An 18,782-nucleotide genomic window follows, 5' to 3' on the forward strand; every position below is an offset into this window, starting at 1 on the left:
GGGTCTCGCTCGGTCTCTCAGAGCCGCACACTCCCCCGAGCTCCCGTCACGGCCGTCGTCTCGGCCGCGGTACCCAGCCCAGCGGCTCAGCCTAGGCACCTCAGCGCCGTGTCCCCGGCGTCGTCCCCTCCTTCCGCCACTGCCCCATTCCTTTCCTGCCCTTCTCTCCCACCTGGTCCGCCGAAAGAGCCTGGATACGAAGCAGGAGGGCTTGAGAAGGGGTTGGAAAAATGGAGGTGCCGCGTCTGGATCGTGCCCTCAGCAGCCCCAGCAGCCCCTGTGAGGAGGTGATCAAAAACCTCAGCCTGGAGGCCATTCAGCTGTGCGACCGGGACGGTAAGAGAGGCCGGGACGCTGAGGCGAGGGGCCGAGCCCGCGCAGCCAACGCTGCCCTCCGGGGCGCCGGGGTCTTTTGTTGTCCCCCGCTCCCGCCCCGTGCAAATAAGTGCAGGTGCCGGCTCCCCTCGGCCCCCTGCCCTGCCCTCAGACCCCAGAAACAGAAGGTCCCCGGGGCTCGCGCGTCGGCGCCGAAAGTCTCCGCCGTCCCCGGGCGCCGTGCCCTCGCCGCCGGCCAGGCCGAGGGCGCCGCTTCCCGCCCGGCTCCTACCCGGTACGAGGCGTTTCCGATCTTTGCCGCAGTCCCGATTTCCTGGGTGTCCCCGCACTGACGGGAAAATGCCCTCTGGATGCCTGGATGCTTCCAGCGCACCCCCACCCCCCACCCCGGCGCACACACTAGTTGGCATCCTCTGCCAAGAAACTTATCGGTTCCTTTTTAAACCTCTCATCTTCAGACTCCTCGCATGGAGAAGTCTTTTAATCCCCTCAAAGTGAGATTGGGATGACAGTTTTTCAGTGAAGGGGCAGAAAGAGTGTGTTTCAGCACCACGGACAGACACAAGCTTCGTGGTTCTAGGCTGTGATTCAGAAACTGTCAAAAATCTGTAAGGGAATTGGACTAATACATCAGCTATGATTCAAAATATGTGGCGAGTACTCGCCATTGTGTGGTGATGTTAAATCGTTTATTCTATTGTTAAAGTTGGTTGTCTCCTATGAAGGAAATTGATCGAGCATTAAAGAGATAAGCTAGTACTGTGTGCAGTGTGGGTAGTTATAGTGCTTCTGTGTTAGTTGCAATAGTTGGAGAGTCGATGCTGTTTCAAAAATATGGAATAAAACTTCATTTGTAAAGAAGTCATCTGATTTAGTAATTGGTTGGCCAAATGATTGTAAAATTGTACATCTGTCAAAGGAGAAACAGTTTACACGTTGTCAAGAGGAAGGACCCTGAACACTTTTGGTTATAAATGAAATTAACGTTTAACTGCATATAGAGAGGATGATTTTAAACAATTTTTAGCTCCAGTTATGTAGCGATACTAATGTCTTCACAATGATATTGTAAAATTTATCAGTGTGTAATCCAAGTAGAGAGCAGCGGTCTTCTTGCTAAAGTCATTTCAACGGTAGTAACTTGGTGTTGCTATTCACTACTTTTAAGCAGCTGAGCACTGAATTCCGGTTTATTAATAAATTTAGGAAACAAAATGATTACTCTTTGAAACCAAAGCCACTTTAAATAATTTCTGGAACAGAATAAATAAATACTTCTGCAAAGGATCTGTATATTTCCTTTATCTTTACCCTGTTCTGGACACCATAGTTGTAGGTGCATATATTTATGGCTTCTAAAAAATTCATCATTTTTGTATTTCATTATATAAAGATACATAAAGATTATTTTTAATATAAAAATAGGAAGTCATTGGGTTTTAGTTTATGCTTTTATGAAATTTATTTTCCTAATGTTATCATTGTAAATTGTAAACAGATTTTGATTTTAAGTTGGTTTGAGAGAAAACTAAGAACCTAGGAAAGAGAGATTTCATTTTCATTTACTTCAGTGATTCATCAAAAGCTCATTCCAGTGGTAATTGGAAATAGACCATTCTTTGTGGCCCCTCATAATCCAGTACTGTCAATATTTAAAATTTCATTTGTCACACTTTTCAAAGAATAGTAAGGAAAGCAGGGTTTTTTTTTTTATCATTATTTAAACTTTACGGGACTAATAATGCAGAGTGCAAAAATTACTTCTGCATTTACTCTGGTCTCTTCCCCTAGAATAGTAGCTCTTTTATTCTGGTAATATTGTTTAGCCGTTTCTATTCACATTATGAATCTTGCAAAATGAGCTAATTATGTAACATCTAATTTTTGGTAGGGGGTGCTGATACTGAGCAGTATCTTTGAAAATTGCTACTTATTGTAGACTTCTAATGGATTCAACACAGATTAATTAAATAGGATTTCATTTTGTAAGATAGCTCATGCCAACAATTACAAAGAGCTAATTCTTCTATTAGAAGATGCATAAAAATTTGGAAATAGCTTATGTAGAGAGGTTGTTAAAGATTTAACTTTTATTTATGATTCTGCTTCACATGTCATTTCCAAAAATATTAAGTCAGCTTCATAGGGATAATTTAGGGGGATCTTTTTACAGAACAATTATAAGGTGTTGCGTTAAACATGTCAATCAGACCTTATTTAGGTAATTGTGTATTTACTACTTTCCTTTCTCTTCCTTTCACTTTCTTTCCTCTCATGTCCCATTATTTACTTCTGTAAATATATAACATAGAAAGATAAGGATGTGGCAGAAGAACATATACCTAATAGGATCTGTAGTTTAATAATTTTATGAACATATAAATACATTTGTGATGCCAGCTCTTTACTTTTCTCACTTCTTTTACTCTACTATTTGTTGTTGATAAAAATAAGGAGAGAAACATTAATTCTTTGGAAGTAAAATAAAGAAGTAGAACAGGGGAAATGTATAATAGAATTAATTGTTAAATATACATTTCCTTTTACCCTCTCCACTCATATTTTATGTTTTGTGTATTGCATTAACTAAGAGTTATAGCTCCTGTGAACATAACTGCATGTCTGTCTTATGTTTTCTTGGCTTGTCTTTATGTTTTTGTCTGTTACTTGTCTATTTTACTGTAAATTCATCTGTTAACATTAGTAGCAACAATTCACAATGTTTCTTTTTCTCATAGTTTCTCAGAGTATTTAATAGTCTCTGAAAAAATGTGGGATAGAGTCCAAGTGGCCATATAATTGGGTTTAATTAAGCAGGGGGGTTATTTTGTACACACACACACACACACACACACACACACACATACACAGGACTTCACGGATATAGTCTTCCCTAGGCTTTAGTTGCTGGTACAAGGTCATTGCCTGGATGTTGCTTGTTTTTCAAAATGAGGATTCTGGATAGACTTATATTAGGAAATCTTCTGCAGATGTGCTGTGGATCTAGTGGCTTCTATAATCCCTATTGTAAATAGAAGAGTGTTTCTCTTTATCTACAATGCTGAAGTATACTAAAGTTGCATACATGACGTACTTTAATTGTGGCATTTTTTAAAAAAAAGATGAAGGAAAATAGCATCAATTTCTCATCTGGAAGCATTGATCATATGGGAACCCATTTCCAGTGTGTTTCTTCCTGTGGCGACTTTAGACCTTTACTGACCTGTGACCAAATAAAACAGCCTCTCTCTATCCCTAGAATTCTACATTATTCCTGACTCTCTTCATATTTTTATCATACATGCACATATTTGCTGCCTTCTTTCTTTCTAAAAAGGAAAGTTTTGTATAGGTTGCCTTGCAGGGATCCAACTCCCTGTGCCCTTGCTATCATAAAACATAAGAAAATAAAAGAAATACAAAATGAATTTGTTGTATAGCACTTAAACCCACCTCCAAGACTTCCTAACTTTACAAGTATTATTTCTATGATTGGAATCGACTCAATGGCAGTGGGTTTAGAACATTTTATGACTGCCTAGAACACTTTATGGAGTTTATGATGCTAGTCAGCAAGGGAACACATTTTAAAAGAATTACGTGGTCAGACGCTAACAGATTTCCTTGTCTTTGTCTCTAACAATAGTTCTGTGGAGGAGAAGAAAAAAATTGTGGGGGGCTTCTCTCTTTTACTTATTTGAAAGAATAGATTACTTTGAATTTGGACTTTATCATATCTTTTGAAATTATAACTCAGTTTTGGCTTCCTTGTTTATGTTTATTGCCACATGAATTAAACAGATTTTAACTATGGAACCAAAGTAATGCAAAAATGTTTATCAGCACAGTGCTCTATTAGATCATTCTTAGTGACATTTTTCTGAAGCAGACGTCTAGAAGGAGCACCTATAACTGTTACCTTTAATAGTCTTTATTTAAAATATATGTATATATAAATTACTTATAATAATTGGACTGCAATATAAAAAAAATATAGCATAGTGATAATACCATTTTAGAATCAGACAGACCTTTGAAATATTGACTCTGATAGATGTGGAATTTTAGACAAATTATTTAATCTTTCCTCATATAAAATGGGTATAATAATGCTTATCTACAGGATTGTTGAAATGATTAAATGACGTGTTACTTATATAACATTTATCACAGTTCTTGACCCAAAATGGATAGTAATAATAACTATTATATGACATACCTTCTTGGGTTGACCTACTAATTTTTCTCCCAATGTTTAGATCTTCATCATTTTCATAATTTCTTTTAATTGCATGTTGTTTAGCTAGAAAATCCTTCTTATGAAACTTTCATATATTTCATGAGTAGTTAATGGAAATGGTAAATGCTGATCTTTAAAAGGACAGTAACTTTTTAAACCAGTTATAGTACTCTTATCCCTTGCCTCTATTTTACCGTCCCATCAGTAATACTCTTGTCAGCCTTAATCCTAAAAGCTGTTTTCAGCTTCTAGCTCAAACCTACTGTTTCCTGTTGTTCATGTGCCTTGTGACCTTGATACATGCTTTGGGTTGTTATTTTCATCAGGGCCCTCCTCTGTTCTCACTTTACAATTTTTATGATTTTTCTCTGAGGCTAGATCTGTACTAGCACATGTGATCTCTAAATTCATTTATTTGACCCAGCTATGCAGTTTTTTATTTTTTTATGACTATAAAAAAGATGCTGTAAATTTCCATTAGTGGGAATGAAACAAAACAAAAATTAAATAAAAATTAAAACAAAAAGCTTGAAAACCATTAGATCATGTTAAACCAATTCTTATTCTTGGTAGGGGTTCTAATTCTTTCCCAGGGAAGACCAGGAAGTTATTAGAGTAAAAGTCACATCAAAGGATGTATGGCCAGACTCCCTCCAGTGGTAGAATGACTTTGTTGCCTAGGTAAGGTAGGTCAAAAATTCACCCCATACAGGACGCTAGTTAGGCAATTTTCAAGTCACTTGGTTTTATCTCCACTGATATCTCTCCCTCGTTTAGGACCAGTCTTGCTTTTTACCTCGAATTTATGTGAGTATAGTTTCCTGATAAATTTTATATTTTATTCTGGGCCTCAGAATTAGCAGCAGTTACCCATCCATCATTACTTATTGCAGCAAGCTTAGTATTTCTAGTTTCTGGGTCTCCTTCTCTATCCTTACCCAGATATATAATTTAAGTTTTGCAGGATTTGCCTTATTCTTTAACTATTTAAAATATTTTATTATTACTAGTCAGTAGTTAAACAGTGATGTATTGAGCAGGCTGTATTTTTTACATACATACTTGAGAAAAAAGTAGTATTTGGGGAAGACTTCTTTCTAGCAGGTATGCATAGAAGAGTTGGAGAGGTTAGGCAGGAAAAATAGGTAGGAAGCATCAGCATGTTTTGTATATATAAGAATAGATGGTGGCAGTGGTATAAAAGAAATCAAGAATTTGTGATTGATTGAATTTTCAAGCAAACATAAAATGATCAGGTGTAACTTCAGGATTTTAAACCTGAGAACTCACAAAAATCATTGACAGAAATGAAATAAAAAAATGGAAAAAGGAAATACTGTTTAGAAAGCATGATGATGTTAAATTTTCACATCTCAAATTTTAGATATCAGTGGACATCCAGGTATATCCTATCCCACAGATATATCGCTAGAACCATATTATATAGTGGTTTCACATTAGTGTTTCAGCTTGAATCCCCCAAAAAGAACCCACTTATATTCTTTTTAAACTCTTCCTTTTTTGATTTCCCCTCCTCAAAGACGTCCAACAATAATAATTTGAGAATCGTTACTATATAAAAACTAGCACTTGATACTTAGCATTGTGAAGTAGAGGTTTTTGAGTTATCTGCCTAAAAGCATGGGAGTCTTAGGAGACTCTTTTTTTAGAGGGACTGAATATAAAGTGAAAAGATTTGAATTATGTTAGGACATTTGGAATCTAGCATTAAGAGATTCCTTAGCAACATAATCATAACAAATATTCAGCATTTTTTTTGTATTCTAGAATAAGAGTTTAGAATGGAGAGAAGAATTGTTCATAGAAGCCTATATGCCACTAGGGAAGTGAACTTAGGTGGACGTGGAAGGTTAGGATTTGACTTCAGTTTTAGCATGACCTAATGAGTTTTGTATCGTATCCTTTGAAGGAAGAGAGTGATCGCATCCTGGGAAAGGCTGCCTTTGAACCTGAAAGATTAAATAAATCTACAATCCAGGTTTGTTAAAAAATATAAACAGGAGCTCTGCATTGTGTAGGTGCTCAGTAGATGTGAGTTGAATGAAGACTATCATACTCTGCATTGTAGTTAAATTTGCTTATGATGTTTTGACTATTTGGGCCAATTTTATGGTTCATTTAAAAAGGGGCTGCTCTGTAGGGATTTTTGAATATATGCTATTTGTTGTAGCAGTTGTGGCGACTGGTGTAAATAAATCTGTCTTTTGTTTTCTATTCCTGTGGGGAAGTGTTGCTTTCTAATAATAGTCAGAAAGGCTTATAGCTTCCCTAGATGTTCACTATTAAAGACAAGGAAAAAAGATTATTCGATGTAATCTTCTTTTCAATATAATATTTGTTTTTTCTTGAAAAATAGTACATCTTCCTTTAGCCTGAGTGTTGGCAAATCTCAGTCTTTAACATTTTTAAACCTAATTATAATTGCAAACAAGAATCAATTTTTGAGCATTTACTATGTGATAGGCTCTTAGTGACTGCATTTTTTAGTTATATGTAGTGCAAGGGTCAGCAAATTACTGCTCTTGGGCCAAATCCCCAGGCCTGCTGCTGGTTTTTGTAAGTAAAGTTTAATTGGAACACTGTCACGCCCTTTTGTTTGTATTTTGCCTATGTATTTTTTATGGCTGCTTTGTTGCTACAATAGTAGAGTTGGGTGGCTGTGACAGACCCCATAGCCCAAAAAGTCTAAAATATTATTTGGACCTTTACAGAAAGAGTTTGCCAAACCCCTAATGTAGAAAATTGAGAAAATAAGTTTATGTCTCTTGATAAGAATAAAAGTATTGAGAGAAGAGCTTCTGAAAAAAAAAGTTGTATGTTTGGTTTGCTTTTATGTATTGTCAGGTTTTGAGATTATGCAGATCAGGTGGAGCTGTGGAAAGCAGGCAGTAGGCCAGCTGTGTGTGGAGGCAGTCAAAGATGGGTGGCTCTCTGTGTCATTGTGTTAGATAGGCAGCGAGAGAAACAAGCCCTAGCTTTAACTTGGAATCTGGTCTCCATATAAATAAATTTAGAAAAAAATGCTAGTTTTCCACCATTATTTCCCAATACACTTTCAGTTCTATTAATAGCTGTGTTTTTAAGTGTCAGAAATGATGATGTGAACTTTCAGAAATATGTATATTATATTCATATCAAAGCCAAAACCAAACCCGTTGCTGTCGATTCCGACTCATAGCGACCCCATAAGGTTTCCAAGGCTGTAAATTTCTATAGAAGCAGGCTGCCACATGTTTCTCCACGGTTAGCAGTTAGTCGCTTTAACCACTGCACCACCAGGGCTCCCAATATTTATACATATTATAAAATTTATATGTAGAGGATATCCCTCCTTTTAAGTAAAAGTCTTCTTGAAAAATAGTCAAGGTTTTATTCATCTTATCTTCCATAGTCTAATGCAGTGCTTCTCAAGCTATCTGTAGTAAAGGACCAGTTTTTAAATTTTAATTTCCAATCTGTCACTGATTGATACTTTATAAAATATAGTAAAAATGAATTACTAGAAAAATTAAATACAAAATACAAGCCATTTTTTTAATCATTAAAATCAACTGTCATAGTTACATTCCTGTAGAAGTTTCTAAATGCTTAATGCCAGTTTTTAGATTTAGCTCATCACAGACTGGTAACAAATATTTTTCAGTCCATTGCTTGTGGATGGACCACACTTTGAGTAGCACTGGCTAGAGGACAGTGCCATTCTATTCTTGTTTAATATTTATAGGTACTAGACTTTTAACTGGTTCAGATTCTCGCTTTGTTTCTTTTTGCTCTCTTACTTGCCTAGTATTTTTCCTATTTATATATGCATTCCAATTGTAGAGTTTGTATTAAGAACAAGGTGGGAGGGAGGATGGGAGGATCCACGAATGAATGTAACTTGGATCCTGCATTCAGAGGATTCACAGTCCAATCAGGGAGACAAAATATTTAAATAGATAAATATAATGCTATGTGATAAATACTGTAGAGTATAGAAAAAAGTGGTGAATTCTGTCTGGAGTCCTCAGATGGCTTCCAGAGGAGGCAACATTTTTCTGGGTGTTAAAAATAGAATAAAATTTTGCTAGGGGAAGTGCAAGAAGGGAATTTCTGGTACAGAGATTGTATATATAAAGGCGTAGAATCATGTATGTTCTGAGAATACATAACATGTAGTATTGCTGGAGCAAAGAAGTGTATGCCTGATGGGAAATTAAGCTGAAAGTTTAGTCAGGGCTGGTTAGACTATGCCATGATTAAGAGTTTGGCCTTTATCTTCTTAATAGGTTTCAAATTTACTATTCAGTTAAGAAATTTTGTTTAAAAATATTTTCTTTGGAACTCTCCCAAGTTAAAGTAGCATTTTATTAATATACATTTTAAAGTCAGTAAATGGATATTCTGAGAAATTAAAATTAGCAGTTATGTTTGGAAGTTGTTATTTTATATTAGCCTAAAAAAAAAAATCCGTTTATTTCATTATTTTATTTAATTTTGATTGCATTGTGTCTAGGAAATTCTGGTTTATAAAATAAGTAGTGGCAAATAGGGTAACAGTTTTTAATTCATATTGCCTTTTCAGAATACTGTTCAAATAAATTTATCCAGAACTGAAAAAGAAATAGAATTTTTTTTCAGAGTAGAATCATGAAAGATACTGATAAATTAATATAGGAAATATTCCATTTGAAGGGTAGTGATAGACTTGATTCCTCAGATAACTTATTCATTATTCTGTGAGAAAATAGTGTATCTTCTAACATTGTGAGATATTCATAACATTCAAAAAAATCTCACATCCCTTCTGTTATAGATTGAACTGTGCCCTCCCAAAATGTTTGTCAACTTGGTTAGGCGATGATTCCCAGTATTGTGTGGTTGTCCTCCATTTTGTTATCTAATGTAATTTACCTATGTGTTTTAAATCCTAACTCCCTTGACAAGGCCAGATTAGAGGCATTTATGTTAATAAGGCAAGACCCAGTCTACAGGATTAGCTTGTATCTTGATTCAATCTCTTTTGAGATGTAAAAGAAAGAATCTAGCACAGAGGAGAGGGACCTTATACCAGCAAGAAAGAAGTGCCAGGAGCGGAGCATGTCCTCTGGGCCCAGGGTTCCTGTGCTGAGAAGCTCCTAGACCAATGGAAGATTGATGACAAGGACCTTCCACCAGAGCCAACAGAGAGAGAAAGCCATCCTCTAGAGCCAGCACCCTCATTTTAGACTTCTAGCCTCCTAAAGTGTGAGAGAATAAATTCCTGTTTGCCAAAACAGTCCACTTGTGGTATTTCTGTTATAGTAGCACTAGATAACTAAAACAGAATTTGGTACAGGAGTGGGTTGCTGCTCTAACAGATACCTAAAATGTGGAAGCAGTTTTGAAACTGTGAAGAGGCTGGAAGAGTTTTAAAGTGCCTAACAGTAAAAGCATAGATTGGCTTGAAGAGACTGTTGGTGGAATTATGGACATCAAAGACAATTCTGGTGATGGCTCAGAAGGATGTGAGGAAAGCTGTAACACTGGAGACGGTGCAGACGGCCGGAAGCAACACCAGAGAAATGTTAGCGACAGAGCCAGGAGACTAGTGCAAGACAGGGTGGGAGCTGACCCACATAGCAAGAGAGCTTAGTGTCTTCAGGCAGGAGGCTTGCCGGCAGAGTGGGTTTCCTCCAGACACTTATCAGCGGAGCTAGGCTTGCCAACCCACAGAGGGAGAGAGGTGAGTGCCTTCCAGCTGAAGTTTTCTGGTGGAGTGGAGTATCTCCAGGCACTCAGTAGAACTAAAGAGCTTTGGAATGCTTGCCCAAGCAGGACAAATGCCAAGTAGGCCCATGAGGCCCGAAGGACCAAAATGGCCTGAGGTTGAGGGGCCAAGGAACCAGGAATCAGAAGGTGAAGAAACAAGGAGCACAGGAAGCAAAGCTGCCTTGGTCTCAAATGGTATGACCAGGACCTCTGTAGTTTCAAAGTATGGAACCATGGCTTGCTGGGTTTCAAAGGGTGGGGCCACAGCCTCCTACGTTTTAAAGAGTCAGGTCTTCACCAACTCGGTTCTGGAGTGTGGGACTGCTTCTTGCAAGTGCCAGCAGATGGGGCCAGATCTGCTGCCCAAAGCTGAGGGGGTAGGGCTGCCATGCCCAAGGGGCAGAAGAACTGGGCCTGCCAGAGCCTTGGGGTTGGGGTTGCCACTCAGATGGACTGGGAGAATGGGGCCACGAAAAGTCAAGGGAACAGTGGGCCTGGAAAACAGAGCTGAAGTTTAAGGCTGAGGAGCCTCCATGCAGAATCCAGGGAGTGTGGCCAACATCCAGAGTCTGGAAGGCAGGGCCATCGCCTGAATGGCTTGAGAAAACAGAGAATTATTTTCAAGGCTTGAGAGATAACGTAAATTGTTGTACAGGGTTTTTGACTTGCTTGATGTCTGTTATTCCTTATGTCCCTTTAGTTTCTCCCATTTGTAATGGAAATGTCTGTATTATGCCTGTTATGATATGATGGGGTGAAAGTGTTTTACATGTGACAAGGACATGAATTTAGGGGGACCAAAGGGTAGAAGGTTACAGATTGAATTTTGTCCTCCAAAAATGTGTGTCAACTTGACTAGGCCATGATTCCTAGTATTGTGTGCTTGTCCTCTGTTTTGTTATCTGATGTAATTACCTATGTGTTGTAAATCTTAACCTCTATGATATTAATGAGGCAGAATTAGAGCAGTTATGTTAATGAGGCAGGATCAATCTACAGGATTAGATTGTATCTTGAGTCAACCTATTTTGAGAGGTTAAAGAGAAAATCTAGCAAAGAGGAGAGGAACCTCGTGCCCTAAGAAGCACCAGGAGTGGAGCCTGTCCTTTGGACCCAGGGTCCCTGTGCTGAGAAGCTCCTAGACCAGGGAAAGATTGATGATAAGAACCTTCCCCTGGAGCCGACAGAAAGAAAATGCCTTCCCTTGGAGCTGGCACCCTGAATTTGGCCTTCTAGCCTCCTAGACTGTGAGAGAATAAATATCTGTTTGTTAAAGCCATCCACTTGTGGTATTTCTATTATAGCAGCACTAGATAACTAAGACACCTTCATTCTTATCTTTGTTAAAATTTCAGAACAGCTGAATTTACTTTAATTGCATGATGAGTCTTAACTGTAAGGATCACTTTCATTACTGACACTTGTCTGCATATATAGGCTTGATAACATTTTGACCCTATATTGTCAGATCAAGTTCTTTTAGCTTATTAATGAGCTAGATAACCAAATTGGTTTTCCCAAATTATTTATATTGGAAAGATATCTATAAAATGAGTTTTTAATTAATAAAAACATATTTCTTGTTTCTTTTGAAATATTTATACCTCTTGCTTCAGGACACCCAGCTAAGTTTGGAATGAAAAATGAATCCTGATATTCTCTACTGTTTACAAGTAGCTCAGAAAAATCTTCAGTGTAACTGATAGTTTGCATGTGATTATCTAAAATGGTTTTGAAATATTTTATAAATATCTAATCCTTATTAATGTGTACTTAACAAATTGATGAAATATTGTAACAGCTTTTACAAGAGCTACCACTTATGAGGTTTATTATTTTACCTACTTCTTTCAATATAGTTATCTCAACACTTCAAAAAATGTAGTTGATGGTGTGTTAAAAACTGACATAGACATTAAAATTTTCTTCTCCATTGTGTGTTGCTTTCAGAGTAGTATATTGTCCTTGAATTTATCTATCTGAAAAAATTGTACAAAAGCAAATGGATATTTTCTTTCCAGTTACATTGGAAAGATTTTATATAATCTCAATATTTGAATCAATCAGTATATGTAATGAATAATTTTGTGTTTGTCTCTACATTTTTAGACATGGTACCAATATTTCAGTTTTTGACAACAGCTTACTCCTCTGACATATTTGTTGCAATATCAGAAATATAGGATTTAATAAGTTTTTTCTTAATTGCATATGCATTTCCACATAGGTGATATGATGACTTTGTTCTCAGCATATTTTAATTGTTAGATTTTTAATAATGTCAGGCATACTATGTTTTATTTCAAAATTATGGAGCACATCAGAGACCATATCATTATTTTATAAAACCTTATTATATAAAACTTTATGAGAACTTGTCAGTTTTTATCACCATAAAGTAAATCCTAATGACAGATGACTATCATTGTATTTTAGGTTTGAAGGGGTACGTATAAGAACGTTCAGATTACTTACTTCATTTTGAACATAGTTGCCAGTGTGGCCAATACTAGCTGAAAACTCAACTGGTAGTAGTATAGTAAGACTTGAGACATCTGAAGCCTAATCATTCTCAATATACCCATTGTTAAATTTGTTTAACATTTCCTTTTTATAACTAGGGGAGCATTTTTAGTTTTATAGGTTTTCTTTTATTACCTGCACTGAAAAAAAATGTGAAGGAATAAACTTGATAACAAGCTATTAAAGCAGTTTCTGGACAAGTTGAGTTGAGATGCCTATGAAATATCTAGATTGAAAATCCGGAAAGCTGTTAGAAATATCAATACGTGTCTCGTAGAAAGAGTTTAAGGATAAAGATTAAACTTTGGTGGTCCTTTTAAAGATGTTTTTCCATTGCCCCTATTTCTCCTTTATTGTGTTTCCCATCCTTAATTTTGTTGTCAGTTGGAAACCTCTATCAAATGGGTGAGTAAATTAGAATCCTGGCTTTGTGAAGTCCGAAAGGAACATTTGAAAATTCATTACTTTTGATATAATTACATTTGTCTGGGTGTGGTTATTTGGGGCAGTTAGTGGAGAAGAAATACAATTGACCTAAGCTTCACACTTAATAGATAGACCCCCGCACCTTCCTCCTTGTTTTGACAGTCAAGAGAGTTAAGTGTATGATTTTCTGTGTTTATTGTGGAAATATATTGGATTAATTTTTCCATCCTCGGTGATATAATCTGCAATTCATAAAATAAATAAACTGTTGGAAACTCAAATTAGTGGAAAAATAATGATATTGGAGCCTAAAAAAAAAAAAAACTTTAAGTTTTCACCAAGGCTATTTCTAAGACTTTTTTATGGAATGTATATTTCCAAAATTTTCTTTGGACCATGAACCTACTAATATTTATGATTACTGGGGCATTTATTGAGCACTAGTCTAAATAAGTCACAGTCTTTTTTACTCTTAATTTTTGTTTTTGCAGATTATTTGTGTTTAAGGTTAGATAAACCTTCCATTTTAATATAGTTTTTATATGACTTTTTCAAGGTGTATTTTGACTGGGTGTTTGAGCCTATTTTTCTATATTTTCTTCTGATGCAATTAGTTCAGTATGTCCAAATTTGATTTCCCAGGGGCTTGATGTAGCTTTCATGGTTGTTATTTTTAGCGACTTTTAAAAAATGGAAACTCTCATGAATAAAAAGCAGTGGTTCTAGAATTTGCTGTTTATACTACTTGTTTTGCCAAAAGCTTTACTCATTCAAATTCTAATGATAAAATTTGCGGTAATAAAATGTGAGGTTGAAATAATGATAAATGTTCCAAATACAAGCTAATCTTCTAGAACTTTCATTTTGCACCATGTATTATGGAAGTGTATATCTTCACTTAGGTAAATATTTCTAAGAAATTTGTATGGGCCAACAAACATTTAACTTTTTCTTCATACCCTCATAATAGAATAATTTTTTTTTAGTTTCTTTGCCTCTAGTATTATTACTCTCAGATTTTAATTTTTTGATACACAAAGACTTCCTAGTTTATCATGTAATAATATTTTAATGAAAATCTTAAATATGTTTTCTTTAATACATGCACAATGCTTTTTAGTGCAGGTGTCTATTTTTTTTCCAGAATACTTTAAAATGCAGATGTTCCATATTTTAAGGAAATCTGAAATCTAAACTTATAAGACAAATTGATCAGGGAATAATTATTTTCCCTACAGTAGTGTTCTCTGGAATTTCTCTAGTTCTTAATTGTTTCCTTCTGAAGAATTTGACAGAAAGACAAAATGGTACCAAAATGTAACAACTAGATTGTCATAAAAAATGATTTCTTATATTATCTTCTTAAATTATTTTTGTGAGTGGAAATATATACTACACATTGGAAATTCAAGGTTAAACATTTTTAATTTCATCTATTTATAGGCCATATCAAAGGAAACTAAATTGTCATTTTGCTTACAAATTTTAATAGCACTCTGCCACTACTACCAGTTGCCCTTGAGTATTCCAGCTCCTGGCCAGCCCGTGTGTGTCAGAGTAGACTGTGTTCCACAGAGTTTTCAATGGCTGATTCTTGACAAGTAGATGAACAGGCTTTTCCTACAAGGTGCCTCTGGGTGTACTCTAACCACCAGCCTTTCAATTAGCAGCCTAGTATATTAATCACTTGTACTACCTAAGGACATTGGTGTTATTTATCCCTGAGTTTGCAAAGCTGTTGCACAGCCTATCTATGAACATTTCTTTATTATTATTTCCTTTTATTTGAACACACAAAACTCTTGTGAAATGTCAAGAACATTGTTTTTAAGTTAAAACAAAAACCCATTGCCATTGAGTCAAAAGCTAAATGTGCTAGCGGGAGAAAAGGGAAAGAGGAAGGATTTTAACCAGAAGAATAAAAAATAGTTATGGATAAATTAAACATTTTTGTATTGACTAGTGTTATTTATTCTGACAATATAATTTATGGTACCATGTAATTTATTTTGGTGCCAGAATTTACTTGAATTGCTGTATAAACTACTTTTATTGCCGTTTTATCACTAAGGATCTGTGAATGGATCACTTTCATTTTTCTCTTGTAATCTACTACATTTCATGGGGAAATTGTGTGCTTTAATTGCATTTACAAATGAAAAGACTTTCGAAAGTATCAAGTGTCTTTTTTAAATGCTAGAGGCATGTGGTAATGGTCTTCAGAGTAATGTGTATGAACCTCAGAGGGCACGTAAGATAATCAGTTTGTCCATGGAGGAAAGTAATAGAACTTTTACTCATATTTATCTTATCTAAAATAAGAAAAAAATTGTTAATGTTAAATACATATATTGGTTCCCATATCCAACTATCATGTATCCTATATCTGTATGGGGTACCTTTGTATAATTGGTATATAGAATTGAGAAATGAGGAATATTATTGTTTAGTAAGCATAGCTAATTAGCGATGCACTTTGTCCATTTTGATGTACCCATGTGTGGTATCTTTTCCAACTATGACCAACTTTAAAAGTAAATATCTAAATAAGTCAAATTCAGAACCAGTCATTTGAATTGCTGTACCATGCACTTTAGACATGATTTTTCAAACTGTATCTTTAATATATTTTTATTTTACAAATTACATTTGGTAATTTAATACAAGGTCAAGGTCACATTAACATAAACTGTGGCTTACATACCTTTTGTAGAATTTAGTGATACAAATAGTTCACGCTAAATTGCTCATTTAGCTGCATGGTACAAAGGTTCCTTTCCATCAGCTATGATGGGAGCAAAAGAAGCCTAAATGGTTACATTGTTATAGAAATCTACATCAAGGTCAAATTCCATAAAAAGTCTGTATGTGGATATAGTACCATAGTATAAGCCAGGTTTTGAAAAGCTATAATAGGAACTATCATAAGTAAAACAAACAGGTCATAAAATATGCTTTCAGAATTTACAAGTATCAAAAATAAAATGACCTAGTCTCCTAAGAGATTGGACCTTAAATTAACTCTAAAATATTGTGAAAATTGATGACTAACTGCTGCCATTTAAATTCTGTGTTGCTATTAGGTACATGGTATAATTTGAGGGGACATTTACCCTCCTAAATAGTCTAAATGGTTATGATGTTAAATACAGCTATATTTTATTATATAGTGAGTCTAGGGGTGATGACTTTTAAAAGATCCCTTTTTATGGGAGCTTTAAATTTCTCCTGTCAGTCAAATTGGAATTCATTTATTCAAAAAAGAAGAGGGGAAGAAAGAGGATCATTAATTTTAAGGTCCCTGGATTAGTGCAAAATTTAATTTGGTTATTCCATTTCCATGTCAGCTAAGAGAACTCATGTTTTAGTGTATCTTCTGTGTAATGACTTAACATTGGTTTTTAATCTGAGATTTCTGTTAAGTATTGTTAACCTTCGGTAGGGAGTGCCATCTCAGTCATGTATTCATGTTTCCATGCTTTCGTATTCATTCATTCATGCAACAAATATTTATTAGGGCCAGGTGCTTGATTAGATATGGTCAGTAGAAAGGAGGAGGAGGCTTATAAAGTTGTTAAAAGAACATCAAGTTGATATACTTCAAGTTACATATACGATATGATAAAATCATCTCAGTTCCTTGCACTTTGTTCATGTTATCCTGATGTATCAGCTTTATTTTGCCCATGGGACTTTCTACGTGGGTATCTCGTGATTATAAGATCTTACATGTGTTGGAAAGGGGATCAAAAGGGAAGTAGATGATTCATCTATTTTCCACAGAAGAATTTTCTCTTATTTTTCTTTTATTACAACATTGCTACTCTTTTGCCAAACATGAGATTGCCTACTTGCTCACGTTATTATTTTATTTTTTATAGTCTTTAGTGTATTCACATATTTTGTTTGCTCACAATTGAGAACATGCTTGTATATGTATTCCAAATGGTGTGGTAATTTTCTAAATGCAGCATTTATCTGCTTATAGAGTTGTTCATCATAAATAACAAATTAGGAATAAACTATAACTCAGTTAATGTTTCCTTTTGACTTTTATATTTGTTGCCTGTGTTATATTCAAGGTGATAGTTGATAAACAGTCTTGTGTTCATATTATCTGTCAACTCATAACTATTAATTTTATAAATTAGTTGGTGGTCATAATTCTGTATATGGTTCCAAAGTATACCCTGTACCCAGTACCCAGTGCTGTCGAGTCGATTCCGACTCGTAGCGACCCTATAGGACAGAGTAGAACTGCCCCATAGAGTGCCACCAGGGTTTCCCCCAAAGTATAGCCTTTGATCAATAATTTGCAGAAACTACTTAAAATGTGTAGTAAGGCTCTACATCTATTTAGATGAAAGAGAGATGGGGTAAGATAGATGCCAAGCCACATGGAGATCTTGGAGGAACCAGGAAACAGAAGCTAAAGAGACGAGGACCTTCCTCCAGAGCTGACAGAGAAAGCCTTTCCCTAGAGATAGCACTCTGAATTTGGACTTCTAGCCTCTTAAATTGTGAGAAAATAAATTTCTGCTTGTTAAAGCCACTCACTTGTGGTATTTCTGTTATAGCAGCACTGGATAAAAAAGCAAATCTTATGTCATCCAATGTACTTTCACCAAGGTGGTGAGAATGATTCTTATGACAAAAATTTGATCATGTCATTTGCTACTCAAAATTATTCAATGGTTCTCTTTGTCATTTGGCCTCTGCCTCATAGTCCAGCCTTATTCCTCCTATTCCTCCTACCTATTTTTTTTCTAACCTAATCATTGTGCTTGCTTTGCCTTTAACACTTCATGCTGTCTTTGACAGCTTGAGAATGACTTTTATAGAAAAAATAATATTTAAAAATAGATTTAAATCTTAGGATAACCACTTGGAATTATGTTTACTCTTTTAAATTAAAAATAGAAAAATAATGAAGTAGTGTGAGCTACCTCATTATTGGTTAGTTTTTTTTATATGTAATAGAGTAAATTACTAGAGATAATAGTCAAAACTTTGGTAATTATAATCGTGGACATGAGTTTAAGCTACAGAATGAAGAGCAGAGAACCAAAGACCGAATTTTGGGGGATGCCCACCATTGAGGACTAAGGTGCGCCTGATTCAAGCCAGGGTATTTTCAGTCACCTCATGTACATCCAAAAGCTGGACCGTGAATAAGGAAGACCAAAGAAGAATTGATGTCTTCGAATTATGGTGTTGGCAAAGAATATTGAATACACCGTGGGCTGCCAGAAGAACAAACAAATCTGTCTTGGAAGAAGTACAGCCAGAATGGTAGAAGTGAGGATGGCAAGACTTCATCTTATGTACTTTGGACATGTTATCAGGAAGGAGCAATCCCTGGAGAAGTACATTATGCTTGGTAAAGTAGAGGGTCAGCAAAAGAGAGGAAGACCCTCAAGGAGATGGATTCACACAGTGGGATGGTTAAGGTTGTGTGTCAATTTGGCTGGGCCATGATTCTCAGTGGTTTGATAGTTATGATGTA

At 35.8% G+C, this 18,782-nt stretch overlaps 1 protein-coding gene across 1 annotated transcript in view; it reads left to right on the forward strand.

The window, feature by feature from the left end:
* The first annotated feature begins 230 nt into the window (after window positions 1-230).
* Window positions 231-18,782, forward strand: part of PHYHIPL (phytanoyl-CoA 2-hydroxylase interacting protein like) — a 58,910-nt gene continuing 40,358 nt past the window's right edge. Inside the window, exon 1 of the mRNA XM_003409273.3 lies at window positions 231-336. Within this exon, the coding sequence (XP_003409321.1) occupies window positions 231-336 (106 nt within the window). The remainder of the gene's footprint in view (window positions 337-18,782) is intronic.

The sequence above is a fragment of the Loxodonta africana genome, chromosome 16, assembly GCF_030014295.1.
Source record: "Loxodonta africana isolate mLoxAfr1 chromosome 16, mLoxAfr1.hap2, whole genome shotgun sequence".
Classification (NCBI taxonomy): Eukaryota; Metazoa; Chordata; class Mammalia; order Proboscidea; family Elephantidae; genus Loxodonta; species Loxodonta africana.